This window comes from Fragaria vesca, linkage group LG2 (assembly GCF_000184155.1).
Source record: "Fragaria vesca subsp. vesca linkage group LG2, FraVesHawaii_1.0, whole genome shotgun sequence".
Classification (NCBI taxonomy): Eukaryota; Viridiplantae; Streptophyta; class Magnoliopsida; order Rosales; family Rosaceae; genus Fragaria; species Fragaria vesca.
This window is the reverse complement of record NC_020492.1, coordinates 11621476-11644383: the sequence shown is the minus strand read 5'-3', so window position 1 is coordinate 11644383 and position 22908 is coordinate 11621476. Positions and strand designations below refer to the sequence as shown.

Sequence of the window (22908 nt, the reverse complement as noted above, 5' to 3'; positions counted from 1 at the left end):
AAAGTGGTCGGGGAAGCTGCTGGAGTTGGTTGGGGTGGAGGCGCACCCTCGCCGGCGCCGTACGGTGGCGAACGGACGAAAATCCGCACTGTAAAACAGTGCGGACGTCCGCACCTGAGAAAAATTCTATATATATATATATATCCACAAAACATAGATCAGATAAGTTGGTGTAACAATTGTTCTTTCGGTTTTGTTTGAATAGGCTCTAATGAAAAATGCTACAGACGCAATGAAGGAGTCTCGCATTCCTGATCTTATTGCATCGGTAATAACCTGTTGCTATTTTTCTTTGATGTTCCAGATGACATTTTCAATAATTATATGCTTATATGTTATATAAGTTCTGACTGGTTAATATTCTACCATGACAGCTAAATGCACTTCAATACAGAAGAATGGATTTTGAGGAATTCTGTGCAGCTGCACTAAGTGTGCATCAGCTTGAGGCACTTGATCAATGGGAACAACATGCCCGATGTGCATATGAACTTTTTGAGAAGGATGGAAACAGGGCAATTGTCATTGAAGAACTTGCTTCAGTAAGTTGTTTATTCTTTGTTATATTTTACAGTCCGACTATATTAAATTAAGAGTTTGGTAGATGTAGGTTGATTTCAATAGTAAACAAAAAAGATGAACACAGATTAGTTACCCAAGTATACAAATATGTTACTTATAGATACGTACGTTTTTTAATCAATACACTGTAACCTGTTAGATGATTGGTAAAACAATCAGAAGTGAAACATAATTTCAATCGATTTTCTTACTTTCTTAATTGAAGCAAATGTGGCCCATTTATCCACCAAAATAATAACTTTGTCAGAGTGTCTGCATTTGCATGTAGTTAGTAATGACAAAATCATGAATATGGTATAAAGCACCATGGTGCTTCACTTTAGAAGTAATTAAGGCAATCCAGTAATTAAGGGTTCTTGGTATGTGGATTAGAAGTTCCAAACATGAATGAGAAACCAAAAAGTTTGAATAGTATGTTATTCAGACTTAGAGAACAAGATCAGGACATGTGCGTATCTTTCATTTCTTCGTCTTATTTTATTAGTTTTGAGATAGAAGAAATACAAGGGTGGGTTAACTGATGACTGTCATACTTTATACAAATGCTATTCAGGAACTTGGGCTTGGTCCCTCCATTCCATTACATGTGGTTCTCCATGACTGGATTAGGCACACTGATGGGAAGCTAAGCTTCCTTGGGTTTGTAAAATTGTTGCATGGTGTCTCCAGCCGGACATTTGTGAAGGCTTAGTGAAGATATGCAGTAGTATTTATGTGTTTTAGCGAATTGGAATGAACATGTGTTGCATAAACTTGGTGCACCTAATGATTGATCTTCGAGATTTGGAGGTCTGGCAAGATGGTCCTTTACAATCCGCATTCGCAACACCTGGTGAATTGGAGTAAGCAATTCATCAGTATTAGAAGTTCCCCGACACTGCTGGTGCAAGCTTGGTTACTGGTTTGAATGATGCCTTGATCTTGAGTGTAAAGATGTAGTTAGTTTGCCTAAATGGGCGGTTACATATTTATTCTTCAACTTGTTTGACGATGCTGCTTTGTATACGTTAAGTTACTGTCTGCAATATCTGTCTAGTTCTTCTAAACGTTCTTCAACTAGTTCAAAACAAAGTCCTACTCTGCTTCAACTTACATAGACTAAATGCTAGATGTGCACACACTGAAATGATACAGCTATACAAGGTCGTCCACAATTAAGTAGACGTAGGTGGACTCTATTATTAGAGACTAGTATGTGATTGCTCTCTTTATCGGACTAGTCTACCTTTGTATTAAATTTAGTATCGAACTAAGTTTATGTATTGGTACATAATATAAAGCTTCCCTAGCTACATGTAATAGATAACCACATCTCAGACTTCAAATTACGAAAGATTTAATGACTAAATGTATGGGAACGAACACTTTGATTGTCCAATACTTCAAATTAGGCAAACTTTTTCGTGTTAGAAACTGGGATGTACAATGACGAACCAGAGCAGTACTGTACTGGTTGGTAATGAATTATATGTGCACCTCAAACACCAACAATAAAAAAATGGTGGACCAACAATACTTGCTGATGGAAGAAAAGAAGAAAAAAATCAAAATAATATTGATGCTGTATTTTTGTTCTGTGTATGTCCTCAATACATAAGGCTCTTGTTAAAACTTTTTCCTTTTTCTTATTTGGAGTAGGAAAATTTTCCTATTTTGTCTTGGAAAGATTACTCCTGTTCCTAATAAAATTCCTCTTGTACTTTGGAATTAAAAAATCAAGCTCTATATATTGAGGCCCTTGGCCTTGTTATTCTCATCAAGTTGACAAATTCTGATTTAGAATTTCAGTCATATTTTGAGAACAAAGATGAGTTCTTCAGATAGTTCACAAGCTTATGGAGACACCGGTGCTAATAAGACATCAACAACCCCAAAAGATAAAGAATCCAGATTGCCTCGACCAGAGCAAGTTCCGTGCCCGTCAGCCCCGAAGCGTCCACCTCCAAAGAGTCCAAAGAGTGGACATTACAATTCTTTTAGTCCACTCAATTTGAACACAATATGGTGATAATCTCTGTTAATGTAGTTGAGATATAATAAGAGTCTAAGATAAGCTGTTTTACTGTATCTTTAGTTTGTTTGCTTTTTATGGTAAGAGTTTTTACTATTATTGTTTTGCCTTTTTCACTTCCTATTGGTAGTGATAAATATTGAAAGCAACCTTCCATAATATGAGACATATTGTTCGACCTTTTTTTTAATTTTTAATCAATTTATGTACAATCATTGTTCGATATATTAACACATAACAGATTAACAAGTTTCAAATTTCAATTTTTGAACGATGTACGGCAACAAACAATGTGATTGTTCAAAACTTCAAACTACATGGACTTCTTGGGTTCTGGATTAGAGCTGAAATCACCAAAATAAGTTGGAGATAACATGAATTCGAAGGAAAGAACAAACTTATTAGTTATTACAAAACAATAAAACTGCAGTTACCAAATTAGCAAAGCCGAAAATTACCTAAATACTGTAAAGGTGTAAAACATAAGGTTCGGATTAACCGATTAACCCTTTGGTTCCTTCCAACTTCCAACTATCCCTTTCTCTCAAAAAAAAAAAAAAGTTCCAACTATCCCTGGGTCGACCCGGCCCACTATCTACTATCCTCCTGCTCTGTGTCTGTCAGTTACAGAGCTTCATCTTCTCTGTGAGTTGCTTCTGGGTTCCGATTTTTCATTATTACCGAAATGCCCCTCCCCAGACCCCATATCCCAACCCAGTCCTCATTCCGCTTTGCTCCCTCCGACGCCGCCCTCGCCGACAAAGCAATCACATACCTCAAGCGCCACCCCCACAACCTCCACTCTCTCTCTTCCGATTTCACCCCCGACGCCGCCTCCTGCCTCCTCCTCAAGTCCCAGTTCGACCAAACTCTAACCCTAAAGTTCCTCAACTGGGCCCGCCACCGCAACTTCTTCACCTTCCGGAGCAAGTGCCTCGCCCTCCACATCCTCACCCGCTTCAAGCTCTACAAGTCCGCCCAGGCCCTCGCCGAGGACGTCGCCGTCACCACCGCCGACGACCAGGGCAATTTGGTCTTTCAGTGCCTCGCTGAGTCCTTGCAGGTCTGCAATTCCAGCTCGGCGGTTTTCGACTTGGTGGTGAAGTCTTACTCTCATTTAAGTTTTGTTGATAAGGCTATGGACATTGTTAATTTAGCTAAGGCTCATGGGTTTATGCCCGGTGTGCTTTCGTATAATGCGATTTTAGATGCAGTGATTAGGTCTAGAGGCTCTGTTCAGATTGCTGAGGAGGTGTTTAGTGAGATGGTTAGAAATGGGGTTTCGCCGAATGTGTATACATATAACATTTTGATTAGGGGTTTCAGTGCCGCGGGGAATTTGGAAATGGTGTTGTATTTTTGGAGTGAAATGGAGAGGAATGGGTGTTTGCCGAATGTGGTTACGTATAATACATTGATTGATGCTTACTGTAAGCTGAAGAGGATAGATGACGCTTTTGGATTGTGGAGATCGATGGCGTCAAAGGGTTTGGAGCCTAATTTGATTTCGTATAATGTGGTGATGAATGGGTTGTGTCGAGAAGGGAGGATGGAAGAGACGAGTCAGGTTGTTGAGGAGATGAAAAGGAAGGGTTATGTTCCTGATGAGGTGACTTATAATACACTCATTAGTGGGTATTGCAAGGAAGGTAATTTTCACCAAGCACTTGTGTTGCACGAGGAAATGCGGAGGAATGGCTTGTCTCCAAATGTTGTCACTTATACAGCATTGATCAATGCCATGTGTAAGGCTAAGAATTTGAATCGAGCGATGGAGTTTTTTCAGCAGATGCGTGTTAGGGGGCTTCGTCCAAATGAGAGGACGTATACTACATTGATAGATGGCTTCTCCCAACAAGGGTTCTTAAATGAAGCTTATGGTCTTCTAAATGAAATGGTTGGGGGTGGATTTTCACCTTCAATTGTGACGTACAATGCCCTTATCAATGGAAACTGCTTATTAGGCAGGATGGAAGAGGCCATGGGAATTGTACAAGATATGGTCGGGAAAGGGTTGTACCCTGATGTAGTTAGTTATAGTACTATTATCACTGGTTTTTGTCGGCATCAGGAGTTGGACAGTGCGTTCCAAATGAAGGCGGAGATGGTGGAGAAGGGGATATCACCCGATGCTGTTACCTATTCATCACTAATTCAAGGTGTCTGTCAGCAAAGGAGACTAGATGACGCTTGCAATCTCTTCCAAAAAATGATCAGTATGGGTTTGCGTCCTGATGAATTCACATACACAACCTTGATCAATGCTTACTGCAAGGAAGGGGATTTGAATATGGCTCTTCATTTGAATGATGAAATGATAAGAAAAGGTTTTCTACCTGATGTTGTGACCTACAGTGTACTTATCAATGGACTTAACAAACAAGCTCGGACGAGAGAAGCAAAGAAGCTTCTACTTAAGTTGTTTTACGATAAGTCTGTCCCAGATGATGTCACATACAATACTCTAATAGAGAGCTGCACGAATGTTGAGTTTAAGAGTGTGGTAGCCCTTGTAAAGGGATTCTGTATGAAGGGTTTGATGAAAGAAGCAGATCAAGTTTTTGAAACGGTGATTAAGAGGAAATACAAACCTAATGGGGCAGCTTATGACGTTATCATACATGGTCATTGTAGGGATGGAAATGTTGAGAAGGCATTGAAGTTGTACAAGGAAATGTTGCTTTCTGGATTTCTTCCTCATACCGTGACTGTTATTGCGCTGATTAAAGAACTTTTCACAGAGGGAATGAACAATGAACTTAGTCAAGTCATAGAGAACATTCTGTGGAGCTGTAAGCTTACTGATGCTGAGGTTGCGAAACTGCTTGTTGAAACAAACCATAAAGAAGGAAATATGGATGCAGTTTTTAATGTCCTTGGTGAAATGGCGCAGGATGGCCTCCTTCCAAATAGTGGAGTAACCACTTGTGCAGGGGGGTAAATAATGGCAAAATATTCTCTTAATAAAAAGAGAACAATGATAGCAAGAATTCAAGCTGATTATCATTTTCTCTGATTGACCAAGTAAATGATTTAGGTGGTATGAGTAAGTGCATAGTTATCTGAGTTTTGGTTGTTGACAGACAAAGTACTTTGCTGATGCTATGGTGGTTTGCTGCAATGAACCTTGTTCCTCCTTTGCCATGTTCATCGGCCAATATATTTGTGAAGATTCTTCATTTACCTCTTTACCTTCCTCACTTGCTGGAAATTTCCTGATGAATGTAAGTAATTATACATACATGCTTATGTGACACTCAAGTATAGTTTGTGTTTAACAGTTTAAGTACTATATTTGGTTTGCGTTTGTATAACATTTCATTTGTGGTAGATAGTAAGGAAATATTGAAGCTTTGGCAGATTTTTTTCTTTTTTTATCCTTTCTTTCTTTCTTCCTAGTTTTGGTTCTAATCCATCCATGATTCAATTATGGGAGGCTCTCACAAGATCATTAAACAATTTCTGAGAACATTATCATATGATTTTGGGTATCACTAGTTACTTTATCATCCTTTTCACTTGATTCATTCTGTTATGGGCACTTATATGCAGCAGTAATGCATATTAACAAGTTATTAATCGTGTGCGCTTGTATGATAATAAATTATTATCATACAAGTGCACACAGAATTTTGATTTTGAAGACATTCGCTTTTAGTTGGTTCTTAGGAAGTTATTTTCAAGTTCTCATATCAGTTCAAATGTCCCAAAAATGCTATTATTGTTCCAAGTTCCAACAAGTTATGGTAATAAGCAAATTGTGGTTATTTAGTTTCTTTAGAAACATTGCTACAGATGTTTTGTTTCTGTTTTACCTTTCTCCCAAATTAGGGTAATATATGTTGCGCGCGCACTTGCATGATGTAGTTAATTTTCATGAATAGTAAGAAAAGGAAAGGAAAATAATGGGCACAGATATTGTTGTCTAACTAAAAAGTTTTTCCCCTCCGTTTGCTTATTCTTGTTTATGATGTCAAACTAGTATACCTTTCTATCAAATTAGGTATTGAACTAAGTCTGTGTAGTACTGTTCTTAATTTGTTCGTAAGTTGTAAAAAGTAAGCCTTATCAAGAGTGAAAGAAACTCGGTTATGCAATGACGAACAGGAACAGTACTATACTGGTTAGTCATTAATCAAATGCGCACAAGGAGCAGCTAACACACCAATAATAAAACCATACTAAGATCTAGCTAGTGGAATAACGTACAATACTTGCTGATGGAAGAAAAGATGAAAAGATGAAAATAGTGCCTTACGTTATATTTTGATGTTCTATTTTTGTTCTACATGTGCATGTCCCTTATCCATAAGTTCTCTTTTACTTGATCTAACTATCAACTTCACTTGTTCCTTCCTTCCTTCCTTAGGTAACTACATCTGTTTCAAACTTTTCCCTTTTCCTTTTAGGATTAAGAAAGTTTTCCACTTTATGTTTAGAAAAGATTAATCCTGGTCCTAGCAAAATTCCTCTTGTATTTCGGAATTGAAAAAACAAGCTCTATATATAGTCATGTGATGGTCTTGTTATTGTTATCAATTTAACAAGTTTCGATTTTCAGATTTGTTGTCAAAAGATGAGTTCTTCTAGTAGTTCACAAGCTTATGAAGCCACGGATGCCAAGAACAAGACATCAACAACTCCAAAAGACAAAGAATCCAGACTGCCTAAAGCAGAGAAAGTTGAGTGTCCGCCAGCTCCGAAGCGTCCACCTCCAAAGAGTGGGCATAATGATTCTTTTAGCCCACTTGATTTGAACACAAGATGGTGTTAAGCTATTGAGCAAGAGAGACGTAATAAGAGTCTTAAGCAGTTTTGATGCGTCTTTAGTTTGTTCATCTATTGTTTTATGTTTGTGTACGTTTTATAATAATTTTGATGTATGATGTTTCTCATAGATGTTTTTAATATTAATGTTGTGTTTGTTTAACCTATATCAGTAGTGATGTGAAATAAATGAAGAAAACAACCTTTCATAATTTGGGACATATTGTTCGGTATGATAAAGTCTTCTTTTTTCTTTTTCTTTTTTCTGTTCATTTATTTCCTACTATACTTAAGCTTAGAAAGCCTTGATTTAGGATCACAAGGGGGTTAGACCAATACTTGAAAGTGAATAAAATTTGGTTAGATTAGCTATGAAGCCAAATCGATGGATAACCAAGCTTAATTAGAAAGACTCTTAGAGCATTTTTAACAGCTTTCCTAAAATTTCTCTAAAATTGAGAATTAAAAACTAAAATTTCTAAAAAAATTATGTTTAAAACCCAATAGCTTCTTCATTTTGGAGATTTCAGCATTTAATACAACAATAAAATATACTATATCATTATTAATTATAACAAAAAAACATTACATATTTCATTGTAACAATAAAATACCCAATAAAATATTCAATTGTTGTCTTGAATTCGTTGGAGCATGTGAAGAATTTAATTTGGGGAAGGAAGATTTGCTGCAAATTTGAGGAATGAAGGTTTCTCTTTCTTCTCCGTCCCCATTTTAGGGAATGAGACGGAAAAGCTATTAGACCTAAAAATATCTCTATATTCCTTAAAATTAAGAAATTCAAGAAAATGAGGAAGCTGTTGGAGATGATCTTACGGTGCTACTTGTTTTCTTCGGTTGATCTCCATATTCCCTGCTTCTATATATGTCTGTATGTTTGCCTGGCCAGATGCTTATCGACATATTTAAATGATATGGAAGAGTTACTCATAACCTTGTCTAACTGCTTCATTATTCGGATGCAGTAAGTTCTGATCCAAGCCCTCAGCACGTACTGTCAGGCAAAAATGTCTCTACTTGGTTATAGATATATCCTAGTTTATTTCCAGTGATCATATACCTTTCTTCGCTACAAGAACTGACCAAAATATGCATTGTGTGCATGCTAAGACCCGCCTGTGCTGATTATACTTGAGCATGTACTCAATCAACCAAGCAAAATATTCAGAATTTATATGTAGCAAGTTTATTAACGTCCTTTTAACTTACCCTGGCTGGTTTATCAAAGTGACATGATAACATGGACTCTAGCTCATTGATATTTCAACATTTTGGTGTTCGTAGAAAGGAGAGACGGTTGGGATGGGAACAATTTGGTGTATTTTAATGCCCCATGTTATAGAATGATTAAGTATTTTCGTAAATATCTTTTTTTTGGTTACAATTTTCGTAAATATTTTTATCATAACACGTGCCATTTATTTATCAAACCTAATAGAGATAGGTAGAATTGAATCGAAAAATAGAAAACAATCGGGTCTTCTTCTTCTTCAGTGGAGACAGTCAAGAGAGCCGCACCCTGAGCCATGGATCAATCCTTCCTCCTGATGCTCTCAAACCTCCTCCACCTCCACAACTCCATCGACCCAACCACCTCCCTCATCTCCTCCCCCACCTCCACCTCCTCCTCCCCCACCTCCCTCCTCACCTCCTCCTCCGCCGCCCCTCTCCTCTTCTTCACCATCGCCTCCGTCCTCTCCTACATCGCCTCCTCCCGCCCCTCCTCCTCCTCCTCCTCCTCTTCCTCCCCCGCCGCCTCCGACTACTCCGTCTCCGCCTTCCGCGCCCTCTCCACCGAGCACATCTGGTCCCTCGAAGCCCCTCTCCGCGACGCCCAGTGGCGCTCCCTCTACGGCTTGTCGTATCCCGTCTTTACGACCGTCGTCGATAAGCTCAAACCCCACATTGCTCTCTCCAACCTCTCCCTCCCTTCCGACTACGCCGTCGCCATGGTCCTCTCCCGCCTCACCCACGGCTTCTCCGCCAAGTCCCTCGCCGCTCGCTACTCCCTCGAGCCCTACCTGATCTCCAAGATCACCAACATGGTCACGCGCCTACTCGCCACCAAGCTCTACCCGGAGTTCATCAAGATCCCCGTCAGCCGCCGCAGGCTCATCGAAACCACCCAGGCCTTCGAGGAGCTCACGTCACTCCCCAATATGTGCGGCGCCATTGACGGGAGTCCGATTCGTCTGCACAAGCAGAATCTGTCTGGGAATTACAAATGCCGGTACGGCTACAATGCTGTCCAGCTGGAGGTTGTTGCTGACCACAAGAAGATCTTCTGGGATGTCTGTGTTAAAGCTCCGGGAGGCACCGACGACGCCGCGCATTTCCGAGAGAGTTTGCTGTATAACAGGCTTACTTCCGGTGACATTGTGTGGGATAAGGTCATCAATGTGCGTGGTCACCCTGTGAGGCCTTACATTGTCGGGGACTGGTGCTATCCTCTGCTGAGTTTCTTGTTGACTCCCTTTTCACCGAACGGGATGGGGACGCCTGCGCAGAACTTGTTCGATGGAATGCTCATGAAGGGGAGGTCTGTGGTGGTTGAGGCGATTGGGTTGCTCAAAGGGAGGTGGAAGATTCTGCAGGACCTGAATGTCGGTCTTAATCATGTCCCGCAGACAATTGTTGCTTGCTGTGTGCTGCATAATCTGTGCCAGATTGCGAGGGAGCCTGAACCGGAGCCGTGGAAGGACCCTGAGGAGAATGGGATGCCTCCGAGGGTGCTTGACAGTGAGAAGTCGTTTTACTACTTTGGGGAAAGCTTGAGGCAAGCATTGGCTGATGATTTGCACCAGAGGCTTTCATCGAGATAGGACATTATGTCCGGAGTAAAGGGATGGCTGTCCTCAACCGTTTAACCTATGTACGGATTTCCTTTCAAATGTATTTCTTTCATTGCTCATTTTCTAGGTAGGCTGCAGAATTGTATTTCGGATGAGTAGGGCTAATATGTAATGACTGTCATATAGTTGTTGGGACCAACTGACTTGGTAATGAATTACAAGATTGATAAAAAGTGTGGAAATGCCCTAGTTGTTTATCAATTATATTGCATTCTATATTTACGTCCAATTGTGCTTGGTGATGGTGATTTTGAATAGAGAGGAAGTCTACCTGCAATAGTATCCTTAGTATTATGATACTGGAGGAACTTTTTGATGCATTTTGATTCACTTTACGGCCTATCTAATACATTTTATGGTAACCTTTCTTCTTGGAAATTTCATTCTGCTGTCTATAGCAAAGATGTAGGCATGTTATTGTTTCTCAAAGCCTATACATGTGCATAGTTTGATAGAATTGGTGATACACATGTAGAACATAATCTTTGCTATGAATAAGGCCCTAGTTCTCTATTTGTCTTCTTTTCCCCTGCTTTTCATGAGCTGATGTTTTGTTGCTGTAAATCACATTGTGTTATTAGGTGTTTGACCTGATCTGTATGTTCATAACTGGGGTTCAGGCATTTCCTATTATAATCATGTTCTATGTTGTTTGTGTTTGCCTTGGGTCAGTTGCACTGGCTGTATGGGCAAAACATTTCAACCCTAGTGGAGAGTTATTGCAAAGAAGAGTCAAGCCAAAGTTGAAAGTTCGGTTGTTTTTGTATCCTTGGGTTTTGCTCGAGGTTGTTGTTGATCACTAAAAGGAATCTTCTGATGGACATGTCTAGGAGCTACCAACGATGCAGTCAGTTTTAGAGAGAAGTTTTCATTTACTGTAGTTTTATCTGTGTGATTTTTTATTTTTATTTTTTTGTTAGTGTTTGGGGAGGTTAATAGCATGCTATATATTAGGGGTAGGGGAATCACAACAGAAGGGAGCTGGATTTGGTATGCAAAATTGGATTTTTGGTTGTTGGTAAGTATTGTAATATGTGCTGCTAGACTCATATTCCTTAGTCCTAAGCTAGCAGTAGTTTTGGGGGTTCTATGGTATTACTGTCGGGAAATGCAGAGCCTTAAAGCGGCTTAAACTCTGCTGTGAGCAGGAGGGAGCATCAATGGCTTTGAAGAAGCATCTAGACGAACAAGCTCGTGACTTAAGTGGAGAAGCATTTTCCCGTTTCATGGATCAGTTGTACGATCGAATTTCTGCTCTTTGGATTGCAATGATGTTGCACAAAATTTGAGAGCTTTAAGAGCTATTGATGAGTTGATAGATGTGGCACTTGGAGTAAATGCATCAAAGGTTCAAAGTTTGGTAATTACATAAGGACTGCCTTTGAGCTAAAACGTGATCATGATATTTTGGTCCTGGCTATTAGAGTTTTGGGCCATCTAGCCAGGGTTGGGGGAGCAATGACTATCTAGCCAGGGTTGGGGGAGCAATGACTGCAGATGAAGTGGAACGCTAGGTTTGTTTGCTACTTTTATTACTTCGATACCACTCTGGAGTAGTGACCAGAAGGGAGCCCTTCTAGCGAGGACCTTTAAGTTGAGGACTTGGTGAAGATTTTTCGGCTTATCCCACATTTCGATCTTATATCTATATCTTGACCGTTCAGTTTATAGGTATTTATGAGTAGATCATTTATTCAAATTTTCAACTATATTGAAAATTGTTAAGATATTCATAAGTGTGATTTATCAATTATGAACTTGAATGGTTCATATTTAACAGATTTGGTTCGTCCATTAATTTGATCTAGTTTGTTATCTTAACGAACACCAATTTGGGTGAAAATTTGTATAAATGATCTACTCATATAAACCTAAAAACTGAACGGATAAGATGTCAAAATGTGATCGAAAATGGGGTCTTTTAAACCATAAACCGAAAAGTCCTCACAAAGTCCTCAACTTAAAGGTCCTCACTAAAAGGGCTTCCGTGACTAGAGTATCTAATAAATTCTTGATATCTTAGATAAAAATTGCTCTAGAATGGTTACATGGAGACAGAATTGAGTATCGACATTTTGCGTGAAGTTCTCCAGAGGTAATATTCTTTTCACTCCAGTCGTGTATTTGAAACAATTATGTGTGATACCATTGCATGGATAATTTGGCTTGATTTGTCTTTGATTCAAATTCCAATACAGAACATATTTGTTTAATGTTATGTTCTGTTACTATAGGAAATGGCAGAAATTGCTTCCACGGTGTTCAATGTTCATGTACCTGAGTTTGTTGATGCTATCTGGGTTGCTTTGAGGGATCCAGTATTGCCTATCCAAAGCGAGCTGTGGAAGCTGTGCAAGCTTGCCTTGGTGTAATTGAGAGCTGTGAGACACGATGGTGTGTGCAATGGTATTATTGTATGTTTGAGGCTACACAGGATGGATTGGGTAAAAATGCTTCTGTTCACAGCATACATGGTTCTTTACTTAGATATGGACAAGAAAATGAATATTCATATGCTGCAAAGAATCAATTACTGCATCTAGTGATATTCAAATACTATTTAGCAAATTTGGAAAAAATAAAAAACCAAGTTGTGTGCTTGGATATTATTTACACTTGTCAACTATAGTCGACTGATATCCAAGTGTATAGACAGCTGGAGAAAAGATTGCATTATACGTATTATCACTAAAATGGATACGGATTGTTATCAATAGATTGATGCTATATTTTGAAGAACTTAGAAACTGATGGGCAATACAAGTTTTAGGTTATATATCCAAGTATTTCAAACTTATAGCATAAATTATAGCTTTTCTATTTATCATCTTTTTGGATTGTGAATACAGTGAGTTTTCGGCTTTCTACTTCTGAAGGCAGGGGCATGAGATAGTCAAGTGCCAAAGGAATTAGAGGATTTCTGACTTTAGCTCAAAAGGCATTGTATTTTATGTGTTTATCATCTAAGAATTTATGGAAGTGTTATATGTGCCTACCTATAGATAATCATTTCCTATTTTCAATTGCTCCACATTGGATGAACATCTGCATCTTCTTCCCGCCCTAATTCGTTTGTTCAAAGTGGACGCTTCAGTGGATATTTGTGAAGCTTGCATCTTCTTACTGCTTGCTTCGATCATCTTCTAATTTGGTGACAAAAACTTGTGTTTTCCTTAATGATTGTTTTAGACAGCAGTTATATTTGTTAAGCTCTGTTTCTTATAAAAATGGTGTTTGGACTTCAATTCTTGAGTACTTCTAGCTTTAACAGCATCGTGACTGTCTGCTTCATTTCTTGCTGCTTCTACGATACTTATTTTGAGTCTTTTCTGTAGGTTTTTTTTGGTAGCCTTCTGGTCTTTTTTTTTTGGTCTTCTTTTGTTCTTTTGTTTTTCGTTGGTCTACACTAATGCTCTCCGACATTTGTTGTTAGATTAGGTCTATCTTTTTTACAGCTTTTATTGCGCAATGGATGTAAACGAGGGTCTTTGTGACCTTCAAGCTTGCTTGATATTATAATATCGTTGATTAATGGACGGAGTTCGACTCTATTTTTATCCTTAAAAAAAAATAGAGTAATTTTAAATACACACCCCTAATCTCTTAATACACATCCCTTACTTAATACACTACACATCTAGTTTTTTTACTTTAATATTATACTAAATACACATCCGAAACTACCTAAAATACCTTTAATATCTAAAACTAATAATAATCTGTTATTTAATATAATTATTATATATTTACTGTTCACAACTCTCTTTATATATTCTTTTTTATTTTCTGTTAGATTTTTTCTGATCTGGTTAGAAATTTTTTTTGATATTTTTCATTTTATAATAAAAAAGTAATATTATATTTGAACTCCAAATCTCCAATATGACATTAATCGGCTAGAATTTGAAAAAAGAAAAATTGAACATACATAATTTTTTCAAAGTTAAAAAACTAGTAGAAGTACAATAGCATAAAGAACTAGTTTTTAGCCTGCAAGATAAAAATTAAAGTTGATAAAAAATAAAACCAATGAATCGGTAAATAGTACATGTGATTACGACAGTAGTCGAAATTTAGGTGATGAATTTTTGGAGAAGAGGTTTTTATTCTTTATTTGATGTGTAGTAATAGTGGAGAAGAGTTACATTTTTAGAGAAGAGAGTTTTCTTTTTTTTTTTCTTTTTTTTCCCTAAAAATTGATAGATGTTTTTGTAATTAAATATACTTATAAAATCTTATTTGAAATATAAAGTAATAAGGGTGTGTATTAAGAGATTAGAGGTGTGTATTTAAAAATTTTGTAAAAAAGTAACTCTTCAGACTTAAAAAATATAAAAAACTAAAGACTTAAAGTACAATAATTTTTTACTAAGCTCAAGCATATAAATTTTAAAAATTGGTTTCAATTAAATAAAAATCCCAAAAAGCAAAACCGAATCGAACAACAGCTTGGTTTCGTTACCCGGTGTGAAGTCTTACAAATACCAAACCAAACTTAAATTATTATTTAGTTTGGTTTCCGGTTTAGGTGAAAACCGAACCAAATAAAACTGAACCCTCCCTAGAGAGTCCCACATACGAGAAAAGGCCACAAATAGAGTTAAACCAAGTAACATTTGAAAGACATAATGATTGTAGGGTCGGGATATCCCCGGCCTCTGAACTGGACGTGAAGGTCTCTCCTCATCTGGCTCTCTGTAGGAGCATCTCCACTCACTGCTTCTATCCTCCCCGTTTACCACATTATGGCGGTTTACATGAGATCCCAAGGCTCACCCGGAATGGCTGCTATACCATACGTCTATACCTTTTGACTCAACTCAACTCTACTCTGCTCTAGTCTAGTTGTCACTAGACTCACTATAGTAGTCCGTTTGTGCTCTAGCAGTTGCGCTCCCTTGACCACTACCATGTAGTTAGGTGTATTATGTCGGTGAATCATGTGGTTTCAATTAATGGTTATGGCATATGACATCCATTTAGTCTCGTCTCAAAAATAAAAATAAAACCAGTTTAAGCATGTTTAACGAGTGTATTATCTTTGTTTTTTAATAAAGTGGTTTTGAAACCGAGCCTAACTCGGACGTTCAGCCCCACGTGGATAAATGAGTTTATTCAGGAATATGAATTTCAATTTTCTTTTAACTGTTTTTTTTTCACACCTAATTATCAACAGAGAAAATTACATAATAGTACATGACCAAATTTAAAAACACAAAAACCCCATTTTTCAATATTTTCTGTACAAATTAGGACATAAGCCCAGGCCTAAATTAATGGTACTAGATTTGATCTAGATTTTCATAGGCAAAATGACTAAAATACCCATTTTTTGAAATAAATTTACGCAAAATGACACAGCAGTAGCACGTCTCTCATCGACATGATAGTAACACCTCTTTCGTTGACATGGCAGACAGTAGCATGTCTCCGGTCGACACGGTAGTAACACGTCTCTCGTCAACACGGCAGTAACACTTCTGCGATTGACACGACAGTAACACGTCTCATGTCGACACGGTAGTAACATGTCTCTTGTCGTCACGGCAGTAGCACGTCCATAGTAGCAATAGAATATGTAGTGAATGGAAGTTTGGTAAAATATGTAATGACAAATGACATGTGGATATTAGTTTGTCTTAATTTGTTAATTTGTGTCCATAAATATATAAGATAATGTATAAAAAATGTATTTGTAAACTGAAATTTAGTAGTAATTATAACACGTAGTTTACTATTATCGAAACCCGCCTCTAAAGTCTACGAGTTACAGGTTAACACCCGCACAACCGAATTCTGTTTTCGATTTTGGTCACAATCAACAAAACCAGTAGCCGAGCAACGGTCTGATTTTAGGGTTTTATCCCATCAGATTCAACACCCTAATCCGCCACCATGACTGAGGTATCGTCTTCTATTTACTGATTCTTTTTGAATTTTAGTTTCGTGGGATTGATTTGTTTGTGTCTATCAATATGGGCAATCACCACCAAAATTCATAATTAATAAGCGGAATTCGATCCTTGCCCTTGCACCGGAAACATGTTTGTTGGGATTTGGTATAGAAAGATTAGATTCTAATGCAATTAATCATATCCAAAGCCTTGAAATTTTGTTTGGATTTTGCAAGAATAGTGGTACTGTAGTTCATTGTCATGTTATCGAAAGAATTTTGGTATAGAAAACTTTAAAGTTTCTGCAGTTTTATTGTGATTGTTGATGGGTTTCTGTCTGCTGACTTGCACTCGTTTTTGTCTATTTGCAGTATTGGGTTAGCCAGGGAAACAAATGGTGTGACTTCTGCAAAATCTACATATCAAACAATCCTTCTAGCATTAGAAATCATGAACTTGGTACGCGTCACAAGGATGCTGTTGCCAAGAAGCTCGCTGATATGCGAAAAGACAGAGCTGCTAAGGAGAAGGAAGAAAAGGAAGCAGAACGTGCCCTCTTGCAAATTGAAGCAGTGAGTATTAGATAATCATTGCAGAGTTATATCTATATATGTGCAGCTGTTCCAGTGATGGAAGAGTTGGCAATTCTATGATGATAGTGCATCGCCCCTTTGTTACTTATTTAAACTGCCTCATTTATTTTCAAATGAAATTATCTTACAAAAGTATTAACCTTATCATCAGTCAACATGTTTTCCTCATCGTCACTGTGTTCAAATTAAATTCCTAAAGTGAAAACTTGTTGGTTTAGCCTTGTCAAGCGGGGAAAAATAAACTTCTATTCTATGAGACATTGACCTCGTTTTTTCTTCTTTCTTTATTCTGAACTTTGGTTTTACCCAAATGTTTGCAGAAAGCTAAGCGCAGCTATCAAAAGGATATGACGAACTTCAAGGAGGCTAGAGATACCAATGCTCGTGCATTAGATGTTGGGGAGGATGGTGAAGAGAGTAAGTTTTTTTTTTTTTTTTTTCACACAGATGTTGCAATTTTAGAATAAAACCATTCTCTACGTTAAGTCATAAGGTTGATCTTTCACAATCTTCTGTGGAAAGGTTATATTTGTTCACCTCAGCCATAAGGTTTATGGTCTAAAAGTACTGTGTAGTTGGCCCATGGGGGTCTTAGAATAGCTGAGCTCATTTACTACAGCTGAGTTAGTTGACTGACTCACTAATAACCATGTCTAGGCGATTACTATGATAGTTTTACAGTACATAAGCTATATTCCTCATTCCTTAACGAAATCTTTGTTGAATTAGGTCCCTCCAGCTGATGTAGGATTTCTGTGCTAAATTGTTCTTGAGCATGATATGATGACCCCCTAAAGCATTTTACCAAAAGCACTTAACAATGAAAAAGAAAAAAGAAAGAAAGGAAATAAAGAATAAAACAATAGTATCTAGCAAGAATTTTACTTGTTTTGAATTTCCATGATGTTTCCCTAACAAGTGCAACAATATAGTTTAAAAGTTCTGACGTAATGCAGGGACAGAAGTATATCTGAGTTAAGCTGATGAACAAATTATTTTTTTTATGAACAATAAGCTTACCCTTATTAGACATTTTATGGGTCTAACTTAAGTATCTTTTCAAATGGCAAGTATTCCATTGTTCTTCTGCTTTTCTAGCTGTGGTTTAGATTCTTCCCTTTAGCCTTTCAATTAACTCCTTTGGTAGGCTGGCCAAATATCTGTACTAAATTTGGACGGTTAGGAGATAGCTTGTGAGTGAAAAATTAGTCTAGAAAGAACAAGATGAAGCATGCTTTGTGGTTTGTTCTTGTTTGGTCTGATAGTTGGTTTGCGACAAGTTTGAATAGAAAATTTTCTAAAAAGTAAGGTTGGAACAAATTACTATTAATTGATAAGAGTTCTAATAAAGCAATAATTTGTTCCAACCTGAGTGTATCATTCTTGTTCTTAGTATCTTTCGGTTGTTTCGTGATGTTGTGTTATATTTTTAATACAGTCCCCCCCCCCCCCCCCCCCCCAAAATATTTTTTATCGAACCATGCCTTTTTGAGTGGGGAATTCATGAATATATCTTATTTCAAGCCTAGTACTGTTAAAACTGATTTAACTCTGGTTGATGACAGCATGGCAGTATGACAGCGCTTCTGGTTATTACTACCATCAAAGTAATGGCTTTTGCTATGATGCGAACTCCGGCTTCTACTATTCTGATGCTATAGGTATTGCGTCATTTCACTTATATTGCAATTATTGCATTGACTTCTATCTTGTAGTTGGTTTGTTAACATTATGAAACACAACAGGCAAATGGGTGACACAGGAAGAGGCATATGCTACCCCTCAGTTTTTTTCAAATTCCGGACATAAATCAATGATGTTGAAGAAGCAAGTGCCAACTTCACGAACTGGATCTAGTTCAGAAAATAAAGGTGCTGATAAAGCTCAAAATGGGCCTCCACCAGGGCCAGTGGTTTCAGCTTCTTTAAACCCTACGAGATCTGTTAAAGGTGCTCCCTCTAAAGTTCTCGTTGGCAAAAGAAAGAGGCAAGATGAAAAGCCAAGGGCTATGACTGCAGAAGAAGCAGCTGCACTTAAAGCAAGGGAGGCTGCTAGGAAGAGAGTTCAAGACAGAGAGAAACCATTGCTTGGCCTTTACAGGGCACAATGATTTGGCTTCTCAATCACGTTTGTCTCTGCAATATAAATGGTAAACTCTGAATTTTTTATTTTCATCTTCTTTATTGTAGTTTCATTAGTCTTGATTCCAGCATACAACTTTTCTGCTGGGCACTGGTTTGAGCACTACCTTTTTCAGCCAATGCTTTGTGCTACCATCTCCTTTCTTCCCCCTTATCATATTCTATCTGGTTTCCTGCATGGTCTGATTTTCATGTGAGGTTGTAGGAATTAGGGGCATGTTGATGTATGCCAGATTTTCTAATGAATGGTTGCATAAAACATCGTAAGGTGTGCAGCTATACACCTTAGAGCAATGTGAGAATTAAAAATCTGACGCATCTATGTATATAGTGGTCTGCCAAAAAGATGATTGCTGTATTTCTTAGGCATATGTGTCAGGGGTAAGACATCTGCGCCAATTTCTAAAACTCAAGTCTACGGAATCTATTAAAGTTTGAGAGTCCCAAGTGGCTTTCATGGTACATGTCATCTAAGCAAGTATAAAATACCCGGCATTAACCCTTTACTTTGAAACCGTTAGCCTCATGTGAGAAAACTATTATAATGAAACAACTGATGTAACTAGCTGGCATTGAGTACAGCCGTTGTTTTTGAGCTGTTAGGCCTGAGAGGAAGGCCCATTACAGAGGAGTGACTTTTTAAGAGAAAATCCTATAGCTTTTGGTAGAGGGAAAAAATACCAGAATCCTTTGGGTTGTGGGTTGCTAACTGTAGTTTGGATAGAAAGAAATAAAATATTATTTGAAACCTATGGTGGGGTGGAGAGAGACAACCTGTGGGAGAAAAAAAAAGTTCTGGGCATCCTTATGGGCTTTTATTTCTAAGGAATTTAAGGATGAGTCTTTTCCATAATTAATAACTGGCAATCAGCTGTAGTATAGGCCCGTAAGCTTTGAATTAGTATAAATAGATGAACTGCTAAGCCTCAAACCTTAGCTGCCCTCGTTAGTTCTTTAAAGTGGACTCCTCATCTGTCTCTTTGTATTTTGCTTTTCGTTTATTCAATAAAAGGCAGTTTCTTTTCAAAAAACAAAAAAAGGCCTCAGAGGAAGGCCCTCAGAACTTGAGGCTACTTTTTTTTCGAACAATGTCAAAAGACTGTCCATTTGAACATGAAAAGAAAGAACAAGAAAATCCAAGCAGGGGAAACCAAGGTTTGAGCTCCAACACCTTGAAGCTCACCCTCTCAACTAAAGCTATCACTCTTTCTGTATTCAGTTTTCCTTGACACCCATTTGGTTCTCTGGTACTTCGCTCAGTGCAATTCTTGGCTTCTCTACCACCTTGGTGCCCTCAATCGTCAGTTTATCTTTCAGCAGTTTCTTCAGCTCCCTTATACTCTTAGCCTTAAATTTCTTCAGAGTCTCCTTTCCAACAATGACCTCATCTTTCTTCTTCATCTCAACTTCCTCAAGGTCCTCATCCTTGTCCATCTCAGTCCTACTGTCCAAGCTTTCCTCATTGTCATCAGAGACGTACATTGCAATTTCTGTTCTCTTTTTGCCTGTAGACATTGCTGAAGTGGGACAGGGGAACTGAGTTGCAATGTTAACCGGCAAGCTAGGGTGAGGATGTTTGATTCATCATGGTAAAGCTGTCTTCCTTGGCAACTACAACTGCTTCACTCATATTAGCATCAGCATTTTCAACAATCAAGCTCTTCTGAGCACTTGGCTTTTCTGATTTATCAGCAACAGCCTCATCCTCACTAGATTCTTCTTCTGTGATGTCATCATCATACTCTTCCTCTTCACTAGATTCTCCTTTAGTGCTTTCATCATCGGAATCTTCTTCTTCACTTGCTTCCCTGATATCATTCATGTTATCCTGAAGTTCAGAAGAAGCTTCATCCACCGACTCATCTTCAGTGCCCTCATCCTCAGAATCTCCTTCTGTGCTGGAACCTGATTCAAAATCAAATTTTCCATTGTAATCACCCAATGCCTCAGTCTTGGGAGCTTCTTCAGGCTCTATTGTGGTGGCAGCCACATTCACATCAGAAATTTTGCTTGCCGGGCTCTTAGTGGGAGTGGAACTGAGAGTCAATGAAATGAGCTCAACAGTTTTCACAGCACTTGGTGGTTCGTTTACTTCTTGTGGCAGTGCAGATTGAGCAGCAAAAACATCATCGGAATCTTTGACCAAATCTTGTGCTCCTTCACAATGAGATGCGGCTAAAGGTGAGCGAAGTGAGGATATGAAAGTGTTTTCAGTAATTGAGGCTACTTGAGACAGCTAGGTAATCTAGTGACCGTCGAAAAGGTGATTGCTGTGGTCCGAGGTATATGCCTCATGGGTAAGCCCCACTACTATTGGTAATGATACCTAAAAATATGTTCATCACTCAACTGGGCAAACCCGTCTCAAAAGTTTTTGAAGTCCCAAAACGCTTACTGGCCTACCAGGTTTGAAATACCTTGCGTTATGCAACACCATTGGTTCATATGAGAGAACTATGTAACTGATGTTCTTAGTGGTTAGCGCTTACTACAAAAGATGCAATAATTTGGTTTTATAGCTTCGCTATTAGCACCTAGCACTATATTGCTTATTCTGATGAATCAATTAATCTGCAAAGAAGTTAATAGTGCTGAAAAGTCTTTTTTTTTTTTTCCGAACCTTATACGTATTGTAGACAGGGAATGTAAAGTATAATGAACGGGTCATGTGCTGTCATTACCAGGACAAGTGGATTTAGAATGCAATGAGTTTCGCAAACGTCTTGGCTCACAAATCACAATAGACATGGATGAGATGGGAAAAGGTTATATGAGTTAGTGTCTGTTATTGCGTACTGAGTGATATTAGGAGTTGTTTCGTCACAATCTCAGAGATATACATATTTTTTAGGATTGAGGGTTTGATATTTGCTTATTTTTGAATTTTGGAGCCTGGAGGTCAATTCCTATTATTAAAGCAAAAATGACATCTTACATAACTAGTTATTTCGTATGGTTTCTTATTGCAACCCGGACTGTAACTGATGTATCTTTTATATACTAATGCATGTGCTTGGAACTCTTTTGCAGAACTCTGAAGAATTTGGAATGCAAGTATGTAACCATGCAACAGTTGGTCCACATGTTTGGATGCTAATATGATGTCTGCAATTATATTCCATTAGCTACTGGTTGCTCAGTAGCATTGCAAATTTGGTGAGTAACAGTAAGCAACATGTTATTTGCAGAATGTTGTGGCCTTATTAATTGGTAGGTTTTGTCATGAAAGTTGTTGGTTATTAGGTTCTTTCAAACTGATGGGACTCTGGGCCTTCTTCAATCTGCAAGTGCTGGACAATAGGCCGCAAGTAATCTCATAGCTCTAGCATTTGTTTTTACTTTCACTACCTTTTCCCGTTCTAGCATTGGGGATTCAAATTTAGTTTATGATTCAGAAACAAAGAGTACTCTGATGTTCAAGGCCATCATTGCAAAGGAATTTACTAGCTGACATGAGCAGCTTGCAGGTGTGTGTAGTTCTTAAGCAATACCTGTATGCCGTTTTCCATTTTACAAAACATATATAAAGCTTATGGAAAGAAATGTTGCGACTTAAGCATGGTATAAGGATGCTTAGTAATCTAGTATGAGGATTTACAGCAGGAGTAAATGACACTTTAGTACTAATTTAAGCTTCTTTTTGCCTATTTAAATGTTTTTAACAGAAATGTGCCCACTTCAATATAAGGTGTGTGAAATGTGCCTTATTGGACAAAACTTTTCTAATGGGCCCACTTTGAATAGTTTTTTCTGTCGAAAATACCCTCAATTTATTTATTTTTTCTGTTCTTCCCTCTCAAGTAATAAACTTTACTGGGATGGTAGTAATGTGTCCAAGTCGTCAGATTTACTTGTTCTACAGCCTAACACATACTTTACTAGGGGTAGTAAAGTTTCCAGAATCTTAGTTTTTGTTGTTCTGCACCCTAGAACATACTTTACTAGGAGTAGTAATGTTTCCATAGCATAAAAAAACACAACTAAGGGGGTAGTAATGTTGTTCTGCACCCAGTAATAAACTTTACTAGGGGTAGTAATGTTTCCAAG

At 38.0% G+C, this 22908-nt stretch overlaps 4 protein-coding genes across 4 annotated transcripts in view; all 4 read left to right on the top strand.

Moving 5' to 3' along the window:
- The window catches only part of LOC101296729 (CDPK-related kinase 5-like), a 6195-nt gene extending 4542 nt beyond the window's left edge, over positions 1-1653 (top strand). Inside the window, exons 9-11 of the mRNA XM_004290247.1 lie at positions 206-268; positions 375-542; positions 1136-1653. Coding sequence (XP_004290295.1) covers positions 206-268; positions 375-542; positions 1136-1273 — 369 coding nt within the window. The 3' untranslated portion in view covers positions 1274-1653. The remainder of the gene's footprint in view (positions 1-205; positions 269-374; positions 543-1135) is intronic.
- A 1625-nt stretch (positions 1654-3278) lies between these two features.
- On the top strand, positions 3279-5895 carry LOC101311355 (pentatricopeptide repeat-containing protein At5g39710-like). Its single transcript, XM_004292403.1, has one exon. The coding sequence runs from the start codon at positions 3279-3281 to the stop codon at positions 5532-5534; it is 2256 nt and encodes a 751-aa protein (XP_004292451.1). The 3' UTR covers positions 5535-5895.
- A 3012-nt stretch (positions 5896-8907) lies between these two features.
- Positions 8908-10432, top strand: LOC101302798 (putative nuclease HARBI1-like). The gene has a single exon (XM_004290266.1). The coding sequence runs from the start codon at positions 8908-8910 to the stop codon at positions 10201-10203; it is 1296 nt and encodes a 431-aa protein (XP_004290314.1). The 3' UTR covers positions 10204-10432.
- Positions 10433-15943: 5511 nt separating this feature from the next.
- Positions 15944-22424, top strand: LOC101306482. The gene is made up of 6 exons (XM_004290279.1): positions 15944-16137; positions 16499-16699; positions 17041-17137; positions 18286-18381; positions 18466-18869; positions 21892-22424. The coding sequence occupies exons 1-5, from the start codon at positions 16129-16131 to the stop codon at positions 18828-18830; spliced, it is 768 nt and encodes a 255-aa protein (XP_004290327.1). The 5' UTR covers positions 15944-16128; the 3' UTR covers positions 18831-18869; positions 21892-22424.
- Positions 22425-22908: the final 484 nt, after the last annotated feature.